The sequence below is a fragment of the Argopecten irradians genome, chromosome 13 (assembly GCF_041381155.1).
Source record: "Argopecten irradians isolate NY chromosome 13, Ai_NY, whole genome shotgun sequence".
NCBI lineage: Eukaryota > Metazoa > Mollusca > Bivalvia > Pectinida > Pectinidae > Argopecten > Argopecten irradians.
In genome coordinates, this window is record NC_091146.1 from 17,988,303 (window position 1) to 18,012,156 (window position 23,854).

The 23,854-nt window shown below is 32.2% G+C and overlaps 1 protein-coding gene across 2 annotated transcripts; it reads right to left on the reverse strand.

The window, feature by feature from the left end:
* Positions 1-452: 452 nt before the first annotated feature.
* Positions 453-16,994, reverse strand: LOC138306470 (nascent polypeptide-associated complex subunit alpha, muscle-specific form-like). 2 transcript variants are annotated; one of them, XM_069246938.1, is made up of 12 exons: positions 16,840-16,994; positions 15,773-15,793; positions 9,036-9,089; positions 6,475-6,567; positions 5,051-5,506; positions 4,685-4,723; positions 3,374-3,409; positions 3,028-3,048; positions 2,235-2,258; positions 1,714-1,792; positions 1,040-1,117; positions 453-794 (listed from the first exon to the last, which is right to left on the reverse strand). In XM_069246938.1, exons 1-11 carry the CDS (start codon positions 16,874-16,876, stop codon positions 1,042-1,044), a joined length of 936 nt encoding a protein of 311 aa, XP_069103039.1. In that variant the 5' UTR covers positions 16,877-16,994; the 3' UTR covers positions 453-794; positions 1,040-1,041. The 2 variants fall into 2 exon arrangements, with proteins under 2 accessions (XP_069103039.1, XP_069103038.1); XM_069246937.1 differs by lacking the exon at positions 6,475-6,567.
* Between the last annotated feature and the right edge of the window lie 6,860 nt (positions 16,995-23,854).

The window sequence follows — 23,854 nt, forward strand, 5'->3', positions numbered from 1 at the left end:
AAATAATCACTTAAATATACCAATTCCTATTAAATACCCAAGATTTTCACTTATCTACGAGTCTGGTGATTCGAAAATTTGTGAAATTGGTTAATATCACCAAATACCAATGATAAATTATGTGATGTATAACACAAATAGTTAAAAAGATGACGCAATACTTCGGTGATGATGCGGGAACTCAAGCGTTGATAGGGAAACCTGTTTTAGACATTTCGAAATATTGAGGTAAAGTTGCAACAATAAATGCGACGATTTTGTATTTCCCTCTGAAAACATGTCGTAAAGAATCCTACATTTTAGGAATATTCATTAACAATATCAGAATCGCCACTAAAAGAGCCGAAAATGAATTTTAATATTTTGTTAATATTTGGGTTGCCGCCCTTTGTATACTAAACATCTTCGCTATTGATAAATTTACATGAACACTTAGCATAATAAAATAAATATTGTTAACAAGGACAACTTTTATTTAGACTTAAAGAAAAACATCATTAAATTTGATACTCAACGGCAGAGTGGTGTGCGCATACAGTTTAACATTAGAACGAATCACAGAAACGAATACATATTTATTGTCCAATGGGAACCGCTATGTATCCAATGTTCTCTTTCTATCAATCACTGAAAGTTTAAATAATAGTTCACGTTCATGTCGTGTCACATGTACATGAGACATGGGGATATGAGAAGGAATCCACTTTAAATTATAAGTTATAATGACGTGTGACTCGATCATTTATTTATGTGGTAAATCGAGCTATTTCAACATCCATGTTGCGGTTCGCCACCTAAAATAAAACAAAACACACTTTGCTTATTGGTGCTGTATAAAAAACGCGATTTTATGGTACCATGTATCTCATTTTGATGAGATAATTGCCTGTCTATATCAGTATATGTATTAGTTCAGTTTTTCTCTGTGATAATTTGAAAAGTGGCAAAAAAATTCGAAAAAAGCAAAACAATCTTAACTCCACGACATTCTATTTATTTGTTGTATTATATTTCCTTAATTACAAATTGAAAAATATACCTTTAAATAGTCTCACAGTCGTGGATTCTTGTACCCCGCAGGTACATCTCACCGGTACAACCTCCACACGGGTTGGTCCTGAAATATTTAGCATGATAAATACAAAGGTTTTTAATATAGCGCACTGTATAGATGGACGGATTAACAGGAATAGGGAATGATAAACGTAAAAATTTAGCGGTAATTTTAGTTTAACACGTTTCGCGCATCAAATGTAGTGTTTGTTGCGTATATCTTTTGTTCATTGTGATGATTGCGCAAATTCATCACTGTGCTAAACTTTTCAAAAATTAATTGTGTAAAAATAAATACGTATGCAGTTTTCGATCATAAGTTTGGAAATATTGAAGAAAGTATCACCATATTAATCTGCAATTCCATAATTGCATAAATTAAAAAATGTATTGGTATATATAAGTCAATCAATATAGATATTGATATATAAATAAGGAAATACCAAAAATAAAATAAAATAATTATAGTAATAAAAACTGAAAACAACAATGCATTATATTTGGCTATTAATATAATTGGCAATATTAGAACATTTAATAAATGGTACTTTAACTGCAATACAGAAATTTATATGGATCATTCATAGTATTACCATGGTTAAGTCAGCTTCGTGTAACGGGGTTTGGGTTTGATTGCATATAAAATGTGTGTATACTCACCAGCATTCTATTGCCTGGTTACGACACCTAGGACAAGGGTTGTAGACACATCGATGGGATATGATGGTAGGTGGACACGCTATAAACATGGAAATATATGGAATCTTCATATACAAACTTAATGTTGCCAACAAACGCAAGGAAATTTACTCCACATACAAATTGAATAAATTTTCTTTCATTTTCTGTTTTGTTTTTTCTTTTCTATTGCTCTATCACACCGAATGAAAATGACCAATATGAATATTTCATAGCTCTGCCACACGTTTGATATGCAAACGCTGATGTGAGGTGGCTTTAATTTTGATTTGTTAAACATTGCACTTTCTGTATCATACTTAATGACATTGTTACGTTATAGACATGTCCAATACGTTTTTGCATGTATTATATTGAAGTATCATATATCAATAAAATTAGTACCATATCCCCATCTTTAAGGATGACCTTAATAATTTGATACTTTTGTTTAGTTATTACTCGTAAGTGTGTATTGTGTCAAACTGTGTGCTATATCTTACAATGGTAGCCAACATTCACTGGGTCTGCAAGATAAAACAAATAATACAAACATTATAACGCAACATGAATGTCCTTCGCAATAATATCTGTGGGAAACTAGTTCTGTAAATATCTATATGGCAGAAGTGACACTAAGAAACTATAACAGAATAGAAATGGGTTCTTCGGAAACAAAAATGTGGAAAACAAACGTGACAAAGACATCCACTACAGTGAAACTAAGTGAATACGAACTCGAAGAGGTCGAGCTAAAACTGCGAGTTATCCGAGTGTTCGAACAAAGCGAGCTATCAAGTCTACTGACGATCTCTTTACTTGGTATATAGATATACCAGTTCCATATCGTAAAAAGATGTGAGCAATTTAGATGTTAAAATCGTCGATGGTCATTTCAAGATATGGATTTCAAACTGGTTGTGAAATAAGTTCTTTAGTAATTTTATATTGAACATATATTGGATATTCTCAGTAAAAACATTTCTAAAAAATGATATCATAGTTGCAATATTATAACAATAAAACCGAAAAGTATCCAAAATAGCGATTCATCAAACTGCAGTCACAGCAATTTTTCACGCACATATAAATGACATACATAACTTACGTAACCGAGACACATGTGTTCATTGGAAGTGATACAGAAAGTATATAGATAAAGAGGAATTGTGTGTATATCTATCCATCAACATAACTTTGAACTTTGAAAATTATTACCACTATGAACCAGAATGTAATGACTTATATAATGACTTGTTACATAGTGCATATTCAGTCATAATTTTGTATACTTACTTGGGTTGACAACGAAATTATCTGAAATAAACAAGAAATTTCATTAGAAGATATAGATTCCAAACTGGTTGTGAAATAAGTTCTTTAGTAACTTTATATTGAACATATACTGGATGTTCTCAGAAAAAAATAACTATTTAAAAAAGATATTACTATGATATGTTAGCTGGATGTAATTGAAACTTGTTACTTTTAAATATTATGATAGTGCACATATTAGATATCGAAAACATCGTTTGTACAAACGAAACTTCACTTATTATAATTATTTACAACTAGATCGAATAATCTGACAACTGGGAATTTGTCATGCTTTTACATAACGAAGTTTAACTGTTTAACTGACCTCCTGCGGCCTTTGCTTGTTGCTGGTAGAGGGGATCTGAAAACAATTTTACAAAATATAAATTCTGAGTGTCGATTCTTCCTTCAAATTTAAATCAAAAGTAGCAGACACGTTAATAAACAACATTATTCAATAGATATGAATAAAATTAAAAACATTAGATGAAAATATTATAATAGAGTAGTAAATGTAAAATAATCAGCAAGGGGAAGGAAAACATGTCATCTACCATTGAAAGACTATAACGGCCTGTTTTACAATTGATATATGTATTAGATATTTTACGTAAATATCACAAAATATCCACCACCTAGATATAGCTCAATGTTATCTGTGCAATGCATGCATAAGCAAATAAAATATGATAAGGTTTCACTTCCAACACATCAATGTCCAATCGGGATGTTTGTAAGCTAACTACAGCGATACTCGGTTAATACGAACTCGAATGGACCAAGGTAAAACATCGAGTTATCCGAGTGTTCGAATTAAGCGAGTTCTCAAGTGAGTCTACCGACGATCTCTATACATGGTAATAGATCTAAATAAATTTGTATTGCTGTTCTCACATAATGGCGAAAACAGAACATGTATGAAGAAAACATTAGAAAGTAAAATAATGATTGCATACATGTATATAGAGTAGTGAATGGGGTTGAGAAAAGGTAAATTATTCTCTCTAGTGTTTTGTGTAATGTTATAGTATTTCAATATTATTTATGTAAAACCTAATGATTAAGAGTTGATTTACTGAGTGAGCTAGTAGTGAATAACTGATGAAAGAAAAATGATTCTAAGAAATTTAAAACTAAACGAAAAACATATTTTTCCAATATGATGATATTAGTGTTTGCATGTGTATGTTACTCTCATTTTTATTCTCAATCATGCATAGTTCGGTATTAATGACTTTACAAAGGGTTTATATTATGTGGATAAACAATATCTTGTTCAAGTGACTATTCAATACGTATTTGCTAATCTTGCATGTAACGAGCATTACATGTTGAAGTATTGACTGACTGATATTTGATATTTTGAATCTCACAATACAGGTATATTGAATAAAACACACGGAGTCACTACAGCGACTAAAACAACGCAATATATGAATGAAACACATATCAAAAACAACACAAAAAAGTAAATCTTCGATGAGACGGGATAGGGGTGTTATACATCTCGGGATTATAAAGTCGTATAGCGAAATATATTATATATTATAAGGTTTAAATCATCGACATCTGCCTTATTTACACTGATGGTACATCAATGTTATTTAAGAAATAGTTATTACCAGTGAAAACATACTTAGCCACATTGTTCTCAGTTTGTCTGCCATTGCGCGTCCTCAAAAAGAAACACGAATCATAATTATTAGGGTGAGATGAGAGATTGGTGTTATCAATTAAAATGAAAGTTTACATTTTTAGTCTTTTTAGACTTTTTAGTCTGTAAAGCGCACGAGGTTGTGCTAAGAAATATTTCATAACATTGTAAAAAATAAACTGTGTTTGGCGTTAGAACAACATCTTATTACATTGGGAACATTTTAGGTAAACATAAAAGATATATTTGTTTTTTTTACCGACAACCACAAAATAATCTATTCAAATCTTTACTAAAATGATAAACAATTTTATAGATATCGCATGTGTAGATATTGTATATACATACCTAAGCCCTGCAAAAATGAAGGCGGGATCATACTAGCCATATTTAAATTTGATGTTGGCGTCATTGAACGACCTTGAGGTCTCGGTCTATTTCTTCTTGTTTTTGATCTGCGCATTGACTGGGGAGGAATTGTAGGTGGATAGGTCGGTAATGGCTGTGTCGGTGCTGGTCTTGTTGGTGGTCCCCGGCCGGGAGGTGGACCCCCTTGTGCAGTCGGTGACTTTTTCGGACTACCTCCGGATTTGTTGCTTTTTGAGCTTTGTTTCTTTGCCGACGGCTTTGACCCCCTTGATGTTCCGGATGTTGGTGGGGCCTGAAGACTATTTCTTGATCTTGGAATATCGTTGAACATGGAAGGGAAACCGACTGATGGCTGAGTGCTCCCCCAGTTCTGACTACCGAAATTAGATTGTGTTCCCATAGTTGTAGGTGTCCATGTAGGGGTCGGCACCCCGTCTGTAGTGATCGAGAAATGGAGAATAATATAAAACTATCTGGTGGTGTTTTGTGCATTTCCACCAGGGCAACCTCCTTTATGGAATTGCATTCGATAAAATTGTATTCCAAAAGGCGTTTTCCCCTTGTATTAGCTGGTTTAATTATATACACATATACCATCACTATCTATGATCCTTTTCATAGATTGCTTCAATTCGTTTTGGGGGTAGTATCTGAACTGCATAAGATGAGTAGGGGCAGGGGGTAAATGAGTTTAACATGCAGGCATGTACAAATAAGCGCTTTGGAACTGACATATAATGGGACATGTATAATGATTCTGAACATTTATATGCACTTCAAAACATTGTTGTGTCAGAAACATGTTAAACCAGGTGTATAGTATATCTAACTTGATTTCAATACAAAATGATAGTTTGTAAAAATATCAACAATGTGAAAAAAGTATGTAGAATATGAAAGAAAGCAGTAAAAAAAATTAATTGCACTAGTTATTACACTTTTTTAATCTGCGCCCTTAATCTGGAAACAGGAACTGTAATCTTTAATGTCTGATGTTGTCCATTAGAATAGCGTCATTCAGTAGGTTTGGCACTTCAGTCACATATAGAACAACTTATACAGCCCATAGCATACGTTATTGGGTATGACATCGTACAATAATAAAGATGGTAATGCATAACAAAGCGACCAAAGCGGCTGTAAATATAATTTATGCTTTATGTTTTTATGTATACTTGTGCAAGTGCAGAATATATAACATGTACATGCCGTGTAAGGCCAATGTATGCAATGTGGCATATGGAAACATGAGATACATTTATATGTTGTGCAAGGCGCCTTATAAATAAGATAAATGCAAACATGCTATGCTCGGATACTATATGCACCCTGCCTTATGGATATATCACTCTGAATATAATAGGCATAGAATAAGTTTGTATACGGTCTGGTTGTATACATACTAAACGGAACAGCTGCGGATTGGGTGGGAGCCGGCCATCCTTGTTGGGCTGTTTGTTGATTTTGCATATTCCTTAAGAACCAGTTCATAAGACCTATGCAAAATTTTTAATTGTAACTTCAATTATGTTTATACATTGCTATTAGAATACACGAGGACATTACGCCTTTGTCGCTTTCACATTCTACCTATGATTTCATGTTAAAAGTTGAAGCAGATGATTTTTTTTAGTTTGAGCGGTTAACATTATTCTATTCCGCCTCTATTTAAACCATCGTATTCATATGTTAACAACGCCACCTGCTGCCTCTTTTATTGTTGTTTTGTTTGATAGCATGGTTCCCATGACAAACTGTTACATTGTACGGTGTAACTTGTCTAAAGCAGATAACATCGGTACCACCATATAAGGCAAGAAACATATAAATACAATGGGAGAAGTATAGGTTTAATGTAAAGATAAGAATTAAACTTCAAGAAAAAATGAATGTCAAAACATTACGCTTATTAGGATATTAAGAGTTGTGATGATAGTTTGACGTTTACAGATCATAACATGTTATTAATATGTAACATGGTGCTGTCTTACATTTTCGTTTGTATTCAACAAAAAAAAAAGCATAATGTATACTTTTAACAGTCAAACGACGGTATGTCTTTACAAACAATTATCAACAATACATACACGTACAATTATACGGGAAATGGAACTAAATGGTTTCTCACAATATTATGGAATCTATATGTAGGACTTATATACTTATGATAGTTCTGATGATTCTAATTATAGTTCTGATGTTACTAATTATAGTTCTGGTGATACTAATTATAGTTCTGGTGATACTAATGATAGTTCTGATGATAATAACGATAGTTCTGATGATACTAATTATAGTTCTGATGATACTTATTATACTTCTGATGATACTAATTATAGTTCTGATGATACTGTATAGTTCTGATAATACTAATTATAGTTCTGATGATACTAATTATAGTTCTGATGATACTAATGATAGTTCTGATGATACTAATTATAGTTCTGATGATACTAATTATAGTTCTGATGATACTAATGATAGTTCTGATGATACTAATTATTGGTTTGATGATACTAATGATAGTTCTGATGATACAAATGATAGTTCTGATGACACCAATGATAGTTCTGATGATACTAATGACAGTTCTGATGATACTGTATAGTTCTGATGATACAAATGACAGTTCTGATGATACTAATTATAGTTCTGATGATACTAATTATAGTTCTGATGATACTGTATAGTTAAATATAGTTCTGATGATACTTATTATAGTTCTGATGATACAAATGATAGTTCTGATGATACTAATTATTGGTTTGATGATACTAATGATAGTTCTGATGATACAAATGATAGTTCTGATGACACCAATGATAGTTCTGATGATACTAATGACAGTTCTGATGATACTGTATAGTTCTGATGATACAAATGACAGTTCTGATGATACTAATTATAGTTCTGATGATACTAATTATAGTTCTGATGATACTGTATAGTTCTGATGATACTAATTATAGTTCTGATGATACTAATTATAGTTCTGATGATACTAATGATAGTTCTGATGATACTAATTATAGTTCTGATGATACTAATTATAGTTCTGATGATACTAATTATAGTTCTGATGAAACTAATTAAAGCTCTGATGGTACTAATTATAGTTCTGATGATACTAATGATAGTTCTGATGATACTAATGATAGTTCTAATGATACTAATGATAGTTCTGATGATACAAATGACAGTTCTGATGATACTAATTATAGTTCTGATGATACTAATTATAGTTCTGATGATACTGTATAGTTCTGATGATACTAATTATAGTTTTTATGATACTTATTATAGTTCTAATGATACTAATGATAGTTCTGATGATACTAATTATAGTTCTGATGATACTGTATAGTTCTGATGATACAAATGATACTTCTAATGAAACTAATGATAGTTCTGATGATACTAATTATAGTTCTGATGATACTAATGATAGTTCTGATGACACTAATTATAGTTCTGATGATACTGTATAGTTCTGATGATACAAATGATACTTCTAATGAAACAGATGATAGTTCTGATGATACTAATTATAGTTCTGATGATACTGTATAGTTCTGATGATACTAATTATAGTTCTGATGATACTAATTATAGTTCTGATGATACTAATTATAGTTCTGATGATACTAATTATAGTTCTGATGATACTAATTATAGTTCTGATGATACTAATTATAGTTCTGATGATACTAATTATAGTTCTGATGATACTAATTATAGTTCTGATGATACAAATGATAGTTCTGATGACGACAATGATAGTTCTGATGACACCAATGATAGTTCTGATGACACCAATGGCAGTTCTGATGATACAAATGACAGTTCTGATGATACTAATTATAGTTCTGATGATACTAATTATAGTTCTGATGATACTAATTATAGTTCTGATGATACTAATTATAGTTCTGATGATACTAATGATAGTTCTGATTATACTAACTTGAGCCGCCTTGTGATCCCCATCGTGCTTGTCGTTTCTCCCTTTTATGAATGTCTGAAATGAAGAATATTGATTTATTAAGTCAAAACATATTAGTCAATAAACATTATTTATCAAATTCGTTGTAAATGAACCCTGGGTCGGACGTCAGATCGTGGTCGAAGCTATTTAAAAGTCTAACGTGAGCTTATTATGAAATAGCTATTATTTCAAAATTTGCGATGTTCTGATGGCTTTGTTTCAAGCGATGAATGTACAGCCAGACATGTATCAAACATTTTTTTATTTTATAATTGTCTTTTTATTCATGATTTTCGTTCAGTACAATATACAAATAACACTCAATAGACTCTCAAACACATACCTGGATACTTAAAAAACTCATGATTATATATTCAACACATGCATATACATTCACGTACATACAAATACGAAGCTTAAATTTCTAGTACATAAGGAGAAAAAAAATGATACAAATTAGGAGTTTGGAGGTGAGGGGAAAAATTATATTGTACTGAATATTAATGAAAGGAATCAAAGACAGGATTAGAAGAAAAAGAAAAGAGTGATAGACTTATAAAGAAAGAAAAAGGAATATGAAAAAAGTTGAAAGAGTCTAGGTAGGATGGAGACGGAGGAACAATTATTACTATATAAAAAGTCTTTAAAAAATGCAATTTCGGCTTGGTGCAGGGAAGGGGGAAGGGGGGGGGGGTTAAAATAAAACAAATAAATTATATATATGGATTTAAAAAGTTTAACAAAGTAAATGTGTGACAAAATGCAATTATAACTTGATTAGTTTTTCCCATTTTCTCCGTTCATTTTCAAATTTAAGTTTTACTTTTTCATCCTTACTATTTGAAATGTATTTTTGAATTGTATAATGGTCTTTATTTGTGTTGATAAGAGCGTTGATGCTTAATGAGCTGTGTAAACATCTCATTCTGTAAATGTATTGCTTTATAATTATGATAATTTTATTGTCCACTCTATTACTATGGATATAATTTTCATGCAAGAGTCCAAAAAGAAAGGATTTTTATTAACAGAAAAGGGAATTAAGGATGTACTCCTCTGAGAAGTCAAAATTTTCTTGTATTAAACTTTTTTTCTCATATAGATTTTTTGAAACAGGAGTTCATACCATGAAAGAAAATGGAAGAAAAAACATATGTCCGTGCGCTCGTTTTTGAGCTATTGTCACTCAAAGATTCCAAAATGACAAAATAGTGGATTTTATTGGAATTTTGCCGTTTTGACCTCATACACTAGAATTTAAAGCCATAATTCCCTAATGAGGTGTTTGATATGTATGGATGTTTGTAGAATTTATTTTCAAGTAGTCTTCATTAAAATATACCAGATATGATTAATAAGAGTCATATATTTTTTCTCAAAATAACAACATATGTTACCCCTACCCCTTAATTTTGAGCTCCAAAATGCACCATTTTCAGCCATTTTTGTCAAATTTAACCCTTTATAGAAAAAGTTCTGGTATTAAACTTTAGTCAATAGTTTGCATATCAATAGGGAAAGGGCTGTTCTTTCTAAATCAGGCAGAAAAATGGGGGGTCCGTGTGCTTACTTTTTTGCCCCATTTAAATATTTGTTATTTTTCAATATTTTTGACTAAAAAATAAAAGTGCTCAAATTACCATTAAATGTAGAAATAAAGTGACAAAAGTGTTTCATTTCACACATTAATGTTTAATATTTTAAATAACTTGAACCCAGTGAAGATTTACAGCAAAAATTAACTCGATACAGCTGAAAATGCTGACACGGTGATGATTTAAGTAAAAACAATTTAAGTAAAAAATGGGAAAACGGTGGCTCTACTCAAAGCAAAAAAATACACAATTTCAAAATGGCCGCCAAATGGGCCATTTCTTAAAATCGCTGTGTAAAAAAATCTACTAAAAATAGAAATGTAATTTTTTGACAAAATTTGCTACAGACCACATGCTACAGATATTGATAAATCGTATTTGAAAATCTCATAACGTTTTTGATCTATGTTACAACGAGACTTCAGCGGGACTGAAACCACAGAAGAATACATCCTTAAGAGAGCCTGTAATAATGTGTCAAAACTTTCAAGTAATCCTTGCACTTCCTCACACTCCCATGATAAGTGTGTAATAGTTTCAGGCTCAGTATTGCAGATTACACAAAGAGGGGAGATAACTACTCTGATTTTAAACAAAAATGAATTTGTTGCCAAAATACAATGGATTAATCTATATTGGAACCACTGTAGTTTAGTATTTGTTGTAACATTAAATGGAATTTTATATATTTTACACAAAGTTTCATAATCTATCTTGTTAAAAATTGCATTCCATTTTCTAGGACCAGACGGTATTATATCGGACTTGTTTAAAGTTGCTCCACCGCCGACAAAGCATAAATGATATTCATCAGTTGAACAATACTTGGTGTTTGATCATGAATATATATGTCTAATTAACACAAAAAATAATATAAAATAATTTATTTCGCCTTTGGTGCATGCGCAGTCAGTACCTCCTTCCATATAGCTATAGTGACACGGAATTAATTTTGGGACGCAATTAATTATTTTTCATATTTTAAACTTGAAGTAAAATCAAAAGCTCAAACTTTTCAGTGGTGGTAATGGTGTAAAGTAAGTAACTTTTGTAACTGAAGAAAAATACTAAATTGTCTGCTCCTGTTTTGTGAAAAAATACCATTTGTCAGCGGTGGAGCATCTTTAAAAAGTTATAAAATAGTTTTGATCCTTTTCTATCTTTGAGAAAGAGTTGCAGATTGATAGGCATACATGGATAATGAATTTGTTTCCTTTGTAAATCATATGAAGAAATTGGTTTTTTGGTAGCTGAAACAAAACCTTGGTACTGTAATAATTTGTTTTAACTTGGTAAATCTGAATAAATTCTTGATATGTTTAAAATAAACTTCCTTCTACACTCTTAACAATCTCATTTTTGATACACACATCTCTCTGATAATAGCTTTTATCCACCTTAATATCACTGTTTTACCAAATGGGAACCATCAAAATGTTTTCCCGACAGATTTTCTCGTTATATTTTGAGTTTAAGATATACCATGATTAAAAAACATCACTCCAGAATTTATTTTTACATTTATTTTCACACATCTTTATATATTCCGAACCACAATTTGAAAGAAGATCAATAATGATAAAAAAGTTTAAGAATTGTCTGCCATTTCTCTTTAGTCTGATAAAGTCTTCTAACCCGTCTAAGTTTAAGATAATTTATAAAAGCTATGGTATTTATCATTTTCAATCCATTAAACAATTTTATCTTTTCATAATTAAATGTTATCTGAATTTTGAAATGATTATGACTTCATGCGTTTGCCAGCGTAACGTCATATTTTTCACTCACAACATGATGACGTAACTACCTATACCTTCCCACAGGGAAGATACTATGCAAAGAAATAGTTATCAGTATAGCTTACTGTGCAAAAAATATATATAGGCGAATGTTTGTCTCATTGAAAGTGCATTAACGGTAAACATATAAAATGACCATTTTGCATTCTACCTTAGCTGATACCTTAGAACATCATCAAACTTTGTGGAAAAAAATTTATGCTGTCCAACAACGATCTGTTCTTTAGATGTGTGACATCTCTTTCTGCACGGTTTTAGTGAGACACTATTAAATTTTTACATTTTATGATGCTTTCTGTCATCTCTTTGACCGATCTCTTCCTTTGCTGTCACGAAACTTCCCCGTTTGTCATCTTAAACAGTATACACAGCATACCAGGTCGCTAATAGTCAGTATGTTATCTATTTCTTCATCACGTTTTTGGAGTGATATATCTAGACCTTGGTGCATTTGTGGATATAAGCACATATATGGACATATCATCTGTTTCCAATATCACGTATTAGCAAAGATTTAAACAATTACTTGTTAATCAGATATATGATATTGTATTTCATTAATGCAATTTCAATTCTAAACGCGTGTGAAGTATTTGATGTATATATATATTCTTTCATATCGGCACTGCGAGACGAAGGGAATATGAATACTTAACGATAAGTACATGCATAATCTCTAGATCTACATAATAGCTGCATTCAATACGTGCCTAACCAACTTATTATTTAACTATCATGATATTTTCTCTAAAATGATACTTGAAACCTTAAACTATATCATAATGGAATTAAATAGAATGGCATTAAAACAAAACAACAATGAGAAATAACAAATGATGAAAGCCCGATTCCAAATATGTAGTCCGGGAAACGTAGATAACATTTGCTTTAATGCATGTGAATTCTTTGACATTATTTTTTGTCAGTGGTTGAATGTTTCTAGTAAGGAACTTGTTAGACAAAGCAAAGCTTTTAAAAAGGGAACAATCTTGAAAAAATGTGTAGTATACTGACGTTAAATGATTAATCTTAATGGAGCTAATTACCAACCCCGCTATCAGAAAACAAATGTTCTGTCATCATATTATGAAAAATAATCAAGCATTCCGTTACGTGTTAATGTGTTCTTTCATATTTGTTATGACAAATTATATTTTTATTTAAAACTATTTTCCGTGTTCAAGTTTACATTTTGTTTCTCTATCCCAGAGGTGATTGTCACTCAAATTGTAGCCAAAACGCAATAGCGAGTAAATATTGACAAAAGTGCCCATGTCTCAAACTGACGGAATATTAAATATCTCCGATTATTTGATAACTCATGAAATCAAAGTATTTTAAGGCTTGGGGTAAAATATAATTTGCTTGCTAAAAATAAATTATAAAAACTAGAACCCCTAACAGTATTGACTATACTACTTCACTATTGAAAATACAGGAAAGTTTTAGGATGATCAACGCTGAGACCAAAGTACAGACTTAAGTCAAATCTTAGATTTTACTACTTATGTAATCAATGTAAATAAAATGACCGTGTTGACAGTTACGCGTCACCACAAATACATTGTATCCATCGAACACAAGTGAAGTTGTTCCATCTATAGCCTAGATGGCGATGGATATAAGCGTAGATTATATAATCACATGGCTCCGAAGGATGTATATCGTCAAGTCAGACGACAATCTCAAACAAATTAGCTACTTGAACACTGGTGTTTTGACAACTTCGGAAAACTCCACTGTGTAAGCGTGCGTCAGCCTCGCCTCGCTGCACAATAACTCACCGAGTTCACACATGTGGCCGAGAACAAATACTTTATGTTATTACGCTATATATGAACTTTTTGCAAAATTTAATACCTACTTTTCTGATCTTGAAATTTACTTTGTTTGTCATGTTTGTTTTACACTAAAATATTGAACTTTTTGTCGTCTCGGATGTTTCCCTCAAACGCAATTTGGAACTAAAGAGAAGTTCCTTTACGTGATGGTAGTTGTTTTACTGCTTTCTACATTGGAATTTTAAAATAAAGAATTTATTTAAGTAAAGGGGTGTTCGTGAAACTGGAGCCATAGCGTCAAATATTGGTACATTTCAATATGAACATTGTTTCAATAACAAGAGGTTTGAAATTAACAGAATGGAATACAAATTCGTTTTATTATTTATAATCTAATTAGTACAAAGACCTTCAAGTTCGGTGGACATTTTGAGTACTTTTGAAACATAATAAATCTTTTTCTCTCGTGTTTTTTCATTTATAAAAGTAAAAGGAGAACATATTTTCTCCATTATCACTTCGTGAGTTCTGGTTTGATTCGGTCGTAAAGCGGTATTTATACAAATCAGTTGCATCTGATTGTCACAGACAAACACTTATAAGGTTACTAACCATGACAACCTAGATTTTATGTTATCTTTTCTCTTTGATTATGGTCAGGTCTTTGTTGTTATGACTTTACGTCAGTACATTTACTAGTATTACTGGTGACGTTTATATTTCACATGCGTAGATTGTTACGCTTTAATAGCACACAAACAGTATTTCACCAAGACAATACATACGTGGATTCAGGGCACATTTTATGACGTTTCGGTTATTTCTTCATATACATATATGATGCTAGAAACCATTTAGACACCTCAGACTGACAGTACAAAGCAGGTCCTACCATTTGATGACAATTTTCATTTATATTTAGGATAAAAAGTGTTTGATGTGATCATGAAACGCTTTGGTAACAATAAAAAACAGAATATACATACGACGGCAAATTGTATTTACCATCTTTGCCAAAGGCTCTCCAACGCCGATATTTTTTAATTTTGTCGAACATATAACGTTCTATGATATTGCATTTGCTCGAAATCCTAACTTTTCCCCGTCAAATGCTGGGGAAATGAAGTCTCCTCAAATATGGAAATTTCACTAACCACTGCTAATTTTCAAATTTAATTTTAATCCTAGTATTTAGATATTTTATCGGGTGCCGTGTCATTTTCCAATATCATCATTTGACAAATGAAGAAAACAGAAAATATAGAAACGTTGTATATGTGATGGTGAAATTCTACACAAGCAAACACTATAAAAGCAAATGATTAAATCATATTGTAGCTTATACTTTGTTTCAAATCAACTTAGATCCATGAAAGGTAAATTGCAATTTCAGGTGATTGAATGACCATCCCATATTTACTATTGGTATCGAACAGTTCGTAATTTCACTTTTCTCCATACTCGATTATAAAATATAAAGGGACAGCGCTTGTACGTCTTGGTGTCAACAAATAAAGGATACAAAAATAATTTACAGTTACCTTTGGTCGCCACGACAACACCTGAGAAAAGAAAGTAATAGATAAATAAATACATGTAAAGTAGTACGTAACATTATTAAACATCATTCCAAAAGACGAAATAATCAATGAAATGTCCATGAAAAGTAATTTTCCAAAAATAATGATTTTTATACAAACATACGACGCGGTTTTCTACTTCAAATATACTGTAATGTGACGCTACCTAGATTGTACACTTTTTAAGATAATTGTTTAACTTTCCTTATGTGTGCTTGAAGCTAGATTTTTCTTTTAACATTCCACAAATAGATGCCTTCAGTTTAATTTCATGATTTGTTTACTTGTCAGCAGTGTATATATAAATAAACAATTAAAGAGATTTGAGCAAGCCCGGTCCAGCCCTGTGTTTCAGCAAATTTGAGTACCCAAAATGGTATACCTCCTAAATTTGATTTGATTAATAATTGTCCAAACATATGAAAACTGTCATAGTTACTATTAAGCACCTTCATTTTTGTTCAGGGCAGTTATTGTCAGTCTAGATTGTAAACTGAAAAAATCTGCTTCATATATATTAGAAGTGTACAAATTTGGGTAGCGTCACGTTAGTGTTCCTGTTATTTACTGGAGAATAATACTGCTTTATTCGCGAATTAATTTTCATGAATTTAAATATCCGCTAATGCAATGGAAAGTTTGATTAGAACGATATCCTGAATAACGTATCATTGAGGGTAATTGACAACACGCAAAAGTTTCTATCCGTAAATAAGTATTAAAAAGGAAATTGCAAAAAATCTGCCGTGAAATTTTCTCCTGCGAAATTAAAATAACTCTTTAGTACATTTAACAGCTATAATGCTCCTTAAAATGCTTTAAAGATAAAAACGAAAATCAAATCGAATGAAAAAACAGGATACTAGAAAATAGAAATTTCAAGCAAATTCCGACATTTCAATATATTTCAATTAAGTATTGTACTAAATATTCATATTGAAAATAAAACTTTTATTGAGAAATAAGAATACTTAAGGGGTACATACTATACAAATGATAATAAAAAAACAATAATAATTCAAACTTACCACATAAACAAAGGGCAATGATAACAGTCGCCTTCATTTTCCCTATATTCCTTTATTGTCTGACGAGGACGTTCAGCGCAGGAGACCTAGGCAGGCAGATTGAAGGTGTCATGTGACTGGGACTTGTGTGTATTAGTGACATAATACGCCTCACGATCTCTGTGGGACGCTGCACTGACCAAGTGACTATTTAGCCTGTCATTTCGGACGTTTTATCACCTCTGTCTTATAAACAACCCATAAAGAACAAATTTAACACCCCCTGTCCATTTATGGGGTATCACTTCGAGGTCATAGGTAACACATTTACCTCTTCACCTTCAATGTCATCAAGTTCACGTTGATTCTGCAGATTGTTGTACCTAATACTTGGGTCATTAGTTCAGATTGATTATGTTTATACTGTGATATTATTTTTAAATGATACCAACCCGTCCCACTACTGATTTATGATAATAACCCAGATTCAGATTCTTTATTTTGCTTACGCTTATCGCTGCATATGAACATATGCATACATAGTAATGCATAATAAGACTTAAGGTCAATTGTCCACTTTACAGAACCAATTTCAAACACATTCACACCCATTCATACAATTTTGATAAAAAATATCTATAATAGAGAGAGAAAGACAGTTAAAAATAGTTTTGGTCTTAACCTGACAGCAATTTTCTTCTTTTTAACACAAAAGAAATATGTTTAACAAATTATTTAATTCCTTTACATTTTGTGTATTTATCAATTTAATTAACTTTACCATGCTAGGCTTTCTGACAAAATATGGTTTTATAAATTTTAATCTTAAATTTTCATACACCTTACATTTTTATATTAAAATGAAAATAAGTAATAATAGTCACTGACAATCATATGCCTCTATATCTATATCTTAAAGATGAAAATGAAACTGATAACTAACCTAAATATTTGGCATAATAATTAAGATCGATAACAATCACCTAAACAGTTAATTAAGTGCTGCATTTTATATGGATAAACGAAGAACATTTCTGCTCTAGGGCGGTCAATGGATACTATATACAAAATCATCTATTTCTGTATCAATACTTATAATACTAAAAGCTTCCTCTATCTTAGTGATCTCGTTCGGCTTTTGTTAAATGATTCCTAATTTGGAAAACTCGAAATCCTGCGTTATTTCTAAGCAAGGGGCTCCTACCTTTCCGAAACGGGTTTTAATTTTTAAAATGAGAGTGCAAATTAAAATTGATAATTTTTTAAAGTCACAAAAGTTATTAACTTACCGTTAATAATAGATATACCACAACTTTTTAACAATTTGATTTATATTAATTAGACTCTGATGTTGATAACGCGGGTCTTTTTATGTTTCCCGCCGTCGCCCTGATTACCGCGCGGTGGTTGATTATTACTGTGCCAGACGGCAAAACTCCCTTGTTAATATATATTACACCGGATATCTTTCATTTGTTTCACGTGATAACCCTTATGTTAGGCCATCTATTTTCGTTTGCTTGTCTTATCGTTGTTTTTAAGAAGCGTTTTTTTTTCAAAAAGGTAGTGGGACTTTAAAATTTTTGAAATTGGCTTCTTTTGTTTTTAAGTAGTGTCAGTGTGTCAACTGAATGCGTACAAACGACCGTTTGTTAATTGCATGGCTGGTTTATTGTTTTCCCGTCAAGCTATGTGTATATTTCACGAATATGATTCCATGTCTACATAAGGGACATAGGGTAAGGTATAGAACAGTGTCTATGTTGGCCGTATCATACAACCTCGCAATATCGCATTGTCAAAAAAAAACCAAAAACTGGAAGGTGGTAAATCTCTTAATATCGTTAAAAGTCTCTCGAAATCGTCTTGCCTTTTGTGGCCGCAGTGGCCGAGTGGTTGAGATGTCTCGACATATTACCATAAACGCTCCACCTTTGGGTCGCGAGTTCGAATTCGCTGGGCGGTGGTTTTTCTCCGGGTACTCCGGTTTTCCTCCATCACCATGGCTATAAATAGGATGTTAAAGCACGCAAACCCGTCTTGCAAACTCACACCTTTACCGCGTTATCGCACGACCTCGACTTGCCTCTTCTCGACCTCGAAATAATATTAAAAAAATCACTATTGTGATATCGTGATGTTGGAGAATTGTATCCATAACAAATAACCGAAAATAAAGAGTATAAAAAGTACTGTTAACCAGCGGAATTTCTCGGAGAATCCACTGTACATTTATTTCCATATCCAGTATAATTTTACAGCAATTTTATTGCACGATTTCATTTCATATGACAATACTCTGTATATATTTGCAATTTTGGTAGCGATTGATATTCCCAAGTTCTCTCAATTCGTGAAATAAGCGATTTTTTTCAATGTTTCAAAAAATGTATTATTCCAAAAACCAAAACTAAACTCTTTCTGCCCTCTCACAGGAGGGGATCCATTCGACACACCCCATTCATACCAGGAATTAACTGTTTTTATCTTAATGTTGAATTTTCTAACACACGGTATATTGTGATACTATGATACATAAAACGGAAATGACAAAAAATATACCTTGAGCTCAACTACAGTGTAAAGTGACAATGTATTGACAAAATAAGCGAAATTTATTTCCATTCAAAACAATAGCTGCTTCACGAATAGCAGGTACCTGACGACTCCATTGATGTGGCGAGTAATACACCCTATATATATGTGTGTGTGACAATTTTGTTTTGTCCACACGGTAGGAATTACTTCCTTGTCCCATATTAACCATTTGAAGTAATTCGTATCCAACAGACTTACGTTTGATTGGATCCCGTGCCATCTGGAAAATCCTGTTGATATTACTTCTTTGACCCTATATATATATATATATATTTAGTACACCACGTGACAGAATGCTGGATTCTGATTGGCTACACAGATGGGTACTATTCGCAATAATGCCCGGGCAAGCGGGCACTATTGAAGTGGCGCAAAATTAATGGTGACGTCACCATTATATGGCGTCATTATAGGGTTGCGCTTCGACCAAGACGTCAAAATGGCGGACAGGCTGTTGTGTGCGGGGATGGAAGCAAATGCTGCTTTTCTACAGAAAATAGTTCACTTATGTTCAATATTTATCTACTTTTAATCTTCATGAAGCTTAATCCCGTTTTAAAGAAACACATATTTCTGCAACATTTCATATGTTGTACTTTTAATGTAACAGCGTGGTGTGGAAATGGAGATAGCGTTGCGAGGCGTCGTTTGAGGTGCTTCTGTTACGATGACATGAAAACGGGTCTCATGTGAGGGTGATGTACTAAACCCATTATGGCCTGTTTGAGAGGGCACTATTGCCTCATAGTATTGTCTCGTGATAGGATAGTGCCCTCGACAATACTATGAGGCACTAGTGACCTCTCAACCAGGCCATAATAGATAAAATATATATATATTATATATATATATACAGTATATCACCTGTAAGAAATCAAAAGATAGTCAAACGGCAGGAATGTGTCATATTTATGTTGACCTCCATCAAAACAGACGTCATGAGGAATGGACTACAAAACCTGTAGGAACTGACCGGACATTGTAGATTTAAGAAAGAAGATATATTCAGAGCACAAATCATAAATATACTGGTAATTTTTATATCATTGAAAAAAAACCTAATGAGAAAATAACTGTCTCATCAGTGTAAACATCATTTATAGATTAGTCAAAGCTTTGTTTACTTAAGATGGTCTTCCTTTTTGTCTTTTTTTGTTGTTATTTGAATTTTTATTTTTTTTTATCGCTTAAGTATTACAAGTACTATAATGTAGTGTTTTGGATATACGTTGATTTTAAATACAAATTACATACTTTTCGACTGAATAAAAACACATTACCAGTTTATGTTCATGAAACTGTGCACTGAATAATTTTTAATAGATTAATCCACACTAACAAACACTTCAATTCACATAAATGCTGCACACTGTATCAGTCAGGAAATTGATGATGGCATCGATTTGTTGTCTTTCTCCGTATAGACATATAGATTTTTGTCATATGGTAAACGACATTTAATAAAAACTAAAACTGTCTTTAAAGTCATTGCTGATTTCTCTCACTTACTTGGACTGTTAAGTATATCACTATTATCTCCCTTTTTATCTGATTAGACGTTTATTCTTAGAAGAAAGTATAAATGCTGGTTTCCGACTTCATACTAGGAACCAAATTTGATTTGCCTCCCTTGTTCCAGAATGTTTAGACAGAGATTATATCATAAAAATGAACCTGATCTTTTTACTTTAATACAAGCGAATGAATGAAATCGGATTAATAAACATCAATGGACATATTGACTTCTACTGAAGTTGAAATCACTAAAACTACTTAACAAACCATATTCATGAACTTGACTTGACTGATAACGGTCTTCGCGCAACTTTCAACTAGATCTAAGGTATGGCTACTTACTAGCGCAAACATCACGTAAAGATTTCTACAATATTAAGAACTTTAAACATAGTTTTTATTTCTTTATCTTTTGAAAAAAATAGCATTGATATCTTGCTCGCGTCGAATGATACAGTAGGGCGTGTGTCTATTTGTTGAATTGGGGGTTGTAGGTCTATCTAATCAGAAAAGTCTATACTTTGAATGTGTCCATAATTGTTTACAGTTTATACTGGCCCATATCTATTGTCTAAGTCAAGCAGCACTTCGGTGCTGAAGAAGAAGAAGAATGCAATTGGCACGCCTCTGTGTTGAAGCAACGTCAGAACGTCTCCGTTCAAAAAAGGATGACGCAGAAGATGAGCAGTCAAGAGATTTAGTCTGTTGAAAATTGACTAAAGATTACATATCTCATCAGAACAACACCATTCCATCACATTACGATAAATCTCTATATCTATATTTCCAATCGCAGCAGAACACAACCGTATCACTCTGTTTAGACATTACCACTTCGGCAGACGATCTTTGCGATTTCTTTTAAAACTATGTTTCACATGGATCACACGGATCAGATATTTGTTTCTAAACCAAATGTATGACAATTTTGTAAAATTTTCCCAATTTTTTCTCTGTTTTGTTAATTAAAATTGTGTTAATTACATTATAGTTGTACTCTAATGTCAGGCTACTTTCTTTTGTCTTTGGACAAGAACAAGATTCAATCCGTAAATAAAGTACTAGTATTTGAATCATGGTCTTATTTAATATCGGAAACCGAAAACACCAAAATCAACGTTATTATAAGTTGAACAACCTTCTTTGTAATTCATGATTACGCGAACAGCTGCCAACCATGTGTTCCATACTATAAAACACTATATGTTTTGCGCATGGTACATATGTTTTGTCGACTTTTACGTACTGTTAAATGTTAGCGTTTATGTAACTTCCTATTAACAGTCAGGCTCGTGCCATGTTTTGGAGGTATACTAAACGTAAAACCACCGACCTACTGTCAGTACCAGGCACCTGCCACACACTGGTTTCAAACTCGTGACTCAGAAGAGGAGGGTTCGTTGTAAGATATTGGGACGGCCCGTCCCCAACTACTGCACTCACTGACCTTGTATCTATGAACTACGCATCTGAAATAGCCAGCCCGCAGACAGCAACATAATTAATATGTGACGTATTGTGGTTTTTCACAATTCGTTGAATTTGTACAATTTTGTGTAAGGATTTGTTATTTTCTCAATCTATGCATATACATGTATATCATGGACTATAATTGTCACTAAAAAACTTTATGATAAATGTCTTTTTAGTGAAACATAAAACACAAGAAAATGAAAAGTCAAAGTATTTCATTTCACTGCATTTCATACTTGAACAAAAAAGTGATAAAATAATTTAATATATGTTGAAATATTTCGAAATAAACTTTAAATTGCAAAGATTTAAGGAATGCACCAACCTCCGCATAATTTCCCGACTGAATTATAAGATATATTCTGATAGATCAGTAAATAAATAACATATGCAAATTTATTCAAGTTCAAATGCGTTTGATATAGTTTACTATACATCAACATGATCGAGTAACAGAATATTCAATGAGAAGTGATGTGTCAATTGTATTTCGTTTTACGTAATTTCGGGTTAAACCCCCTTTTTCACGTTATGCTCCAGCAAACAGAATACATTGTAATGTACACTTGTTTGTCATTTCCATTTTACGTTTCGTCGAAATGGTTTGCGGTTTCAGTGTGATCTTATTGTTCTTTGTTTAAATGCTTTTTCTTATCTATCTTAACGTAAATATTAAGTCAGTAGCTGCGTGTCTGTAGCAGTTTTCAAATTTATGACATTATACCTACGTTTTCCTGGAATTTTAATTTTAGCGGTTTTAATTTTTGAGATTTAGCAATACATGTAAATAAAATTAATCCATTTCTTAATATTTCGCTGACCATTTTTTGAGACAATAACAAAGTCTCGCGAAGTTACGAACATAGTTCCTCGTGAGCATATCCGACTATAGGTTATGCTCTACATTGTAATTCAAAATATAATTAGGAACATTTCTTGAAACAAGATTTGTTTTTTTATACATTTTGCAGATTCAATGTTGTTTACATGAATAAGCATACTGTAAACCAACTTTATTTCGCGGTAAATAGATTTTCGCGATTTTTATTTCAAAATATATTCGCGAAGATAAAAATTAATGCAGGAGACCATTCGTGAACATATATTTTCGCGGATTTTTTTTTTAGTTTAGCGTCCTATTAACAGCCAGGTTCATGAAAAGATGTGTCAGGTTGTTGATGGAGGAAAGCCGAAGTACCTGGAGAAAAAACAGCGACCAGCGGTCAATACCTGGCAACTGTCCCAAGTGGTATTTTTTCTCGAATTTTCCTTGTTCGAGATATTCGCAAAATAATTCACCCTCGAAAGACAGCATTTTTACAGTACAACTAACGCTGATATGGATTTTAATGTATTTGGATTAAAAGTCAGGATTTTTGGAATATTTAAGTGATTGCTATATAAGACATTACAGAAATGTATAACCGAAATGAATTAGAAAACAACATGC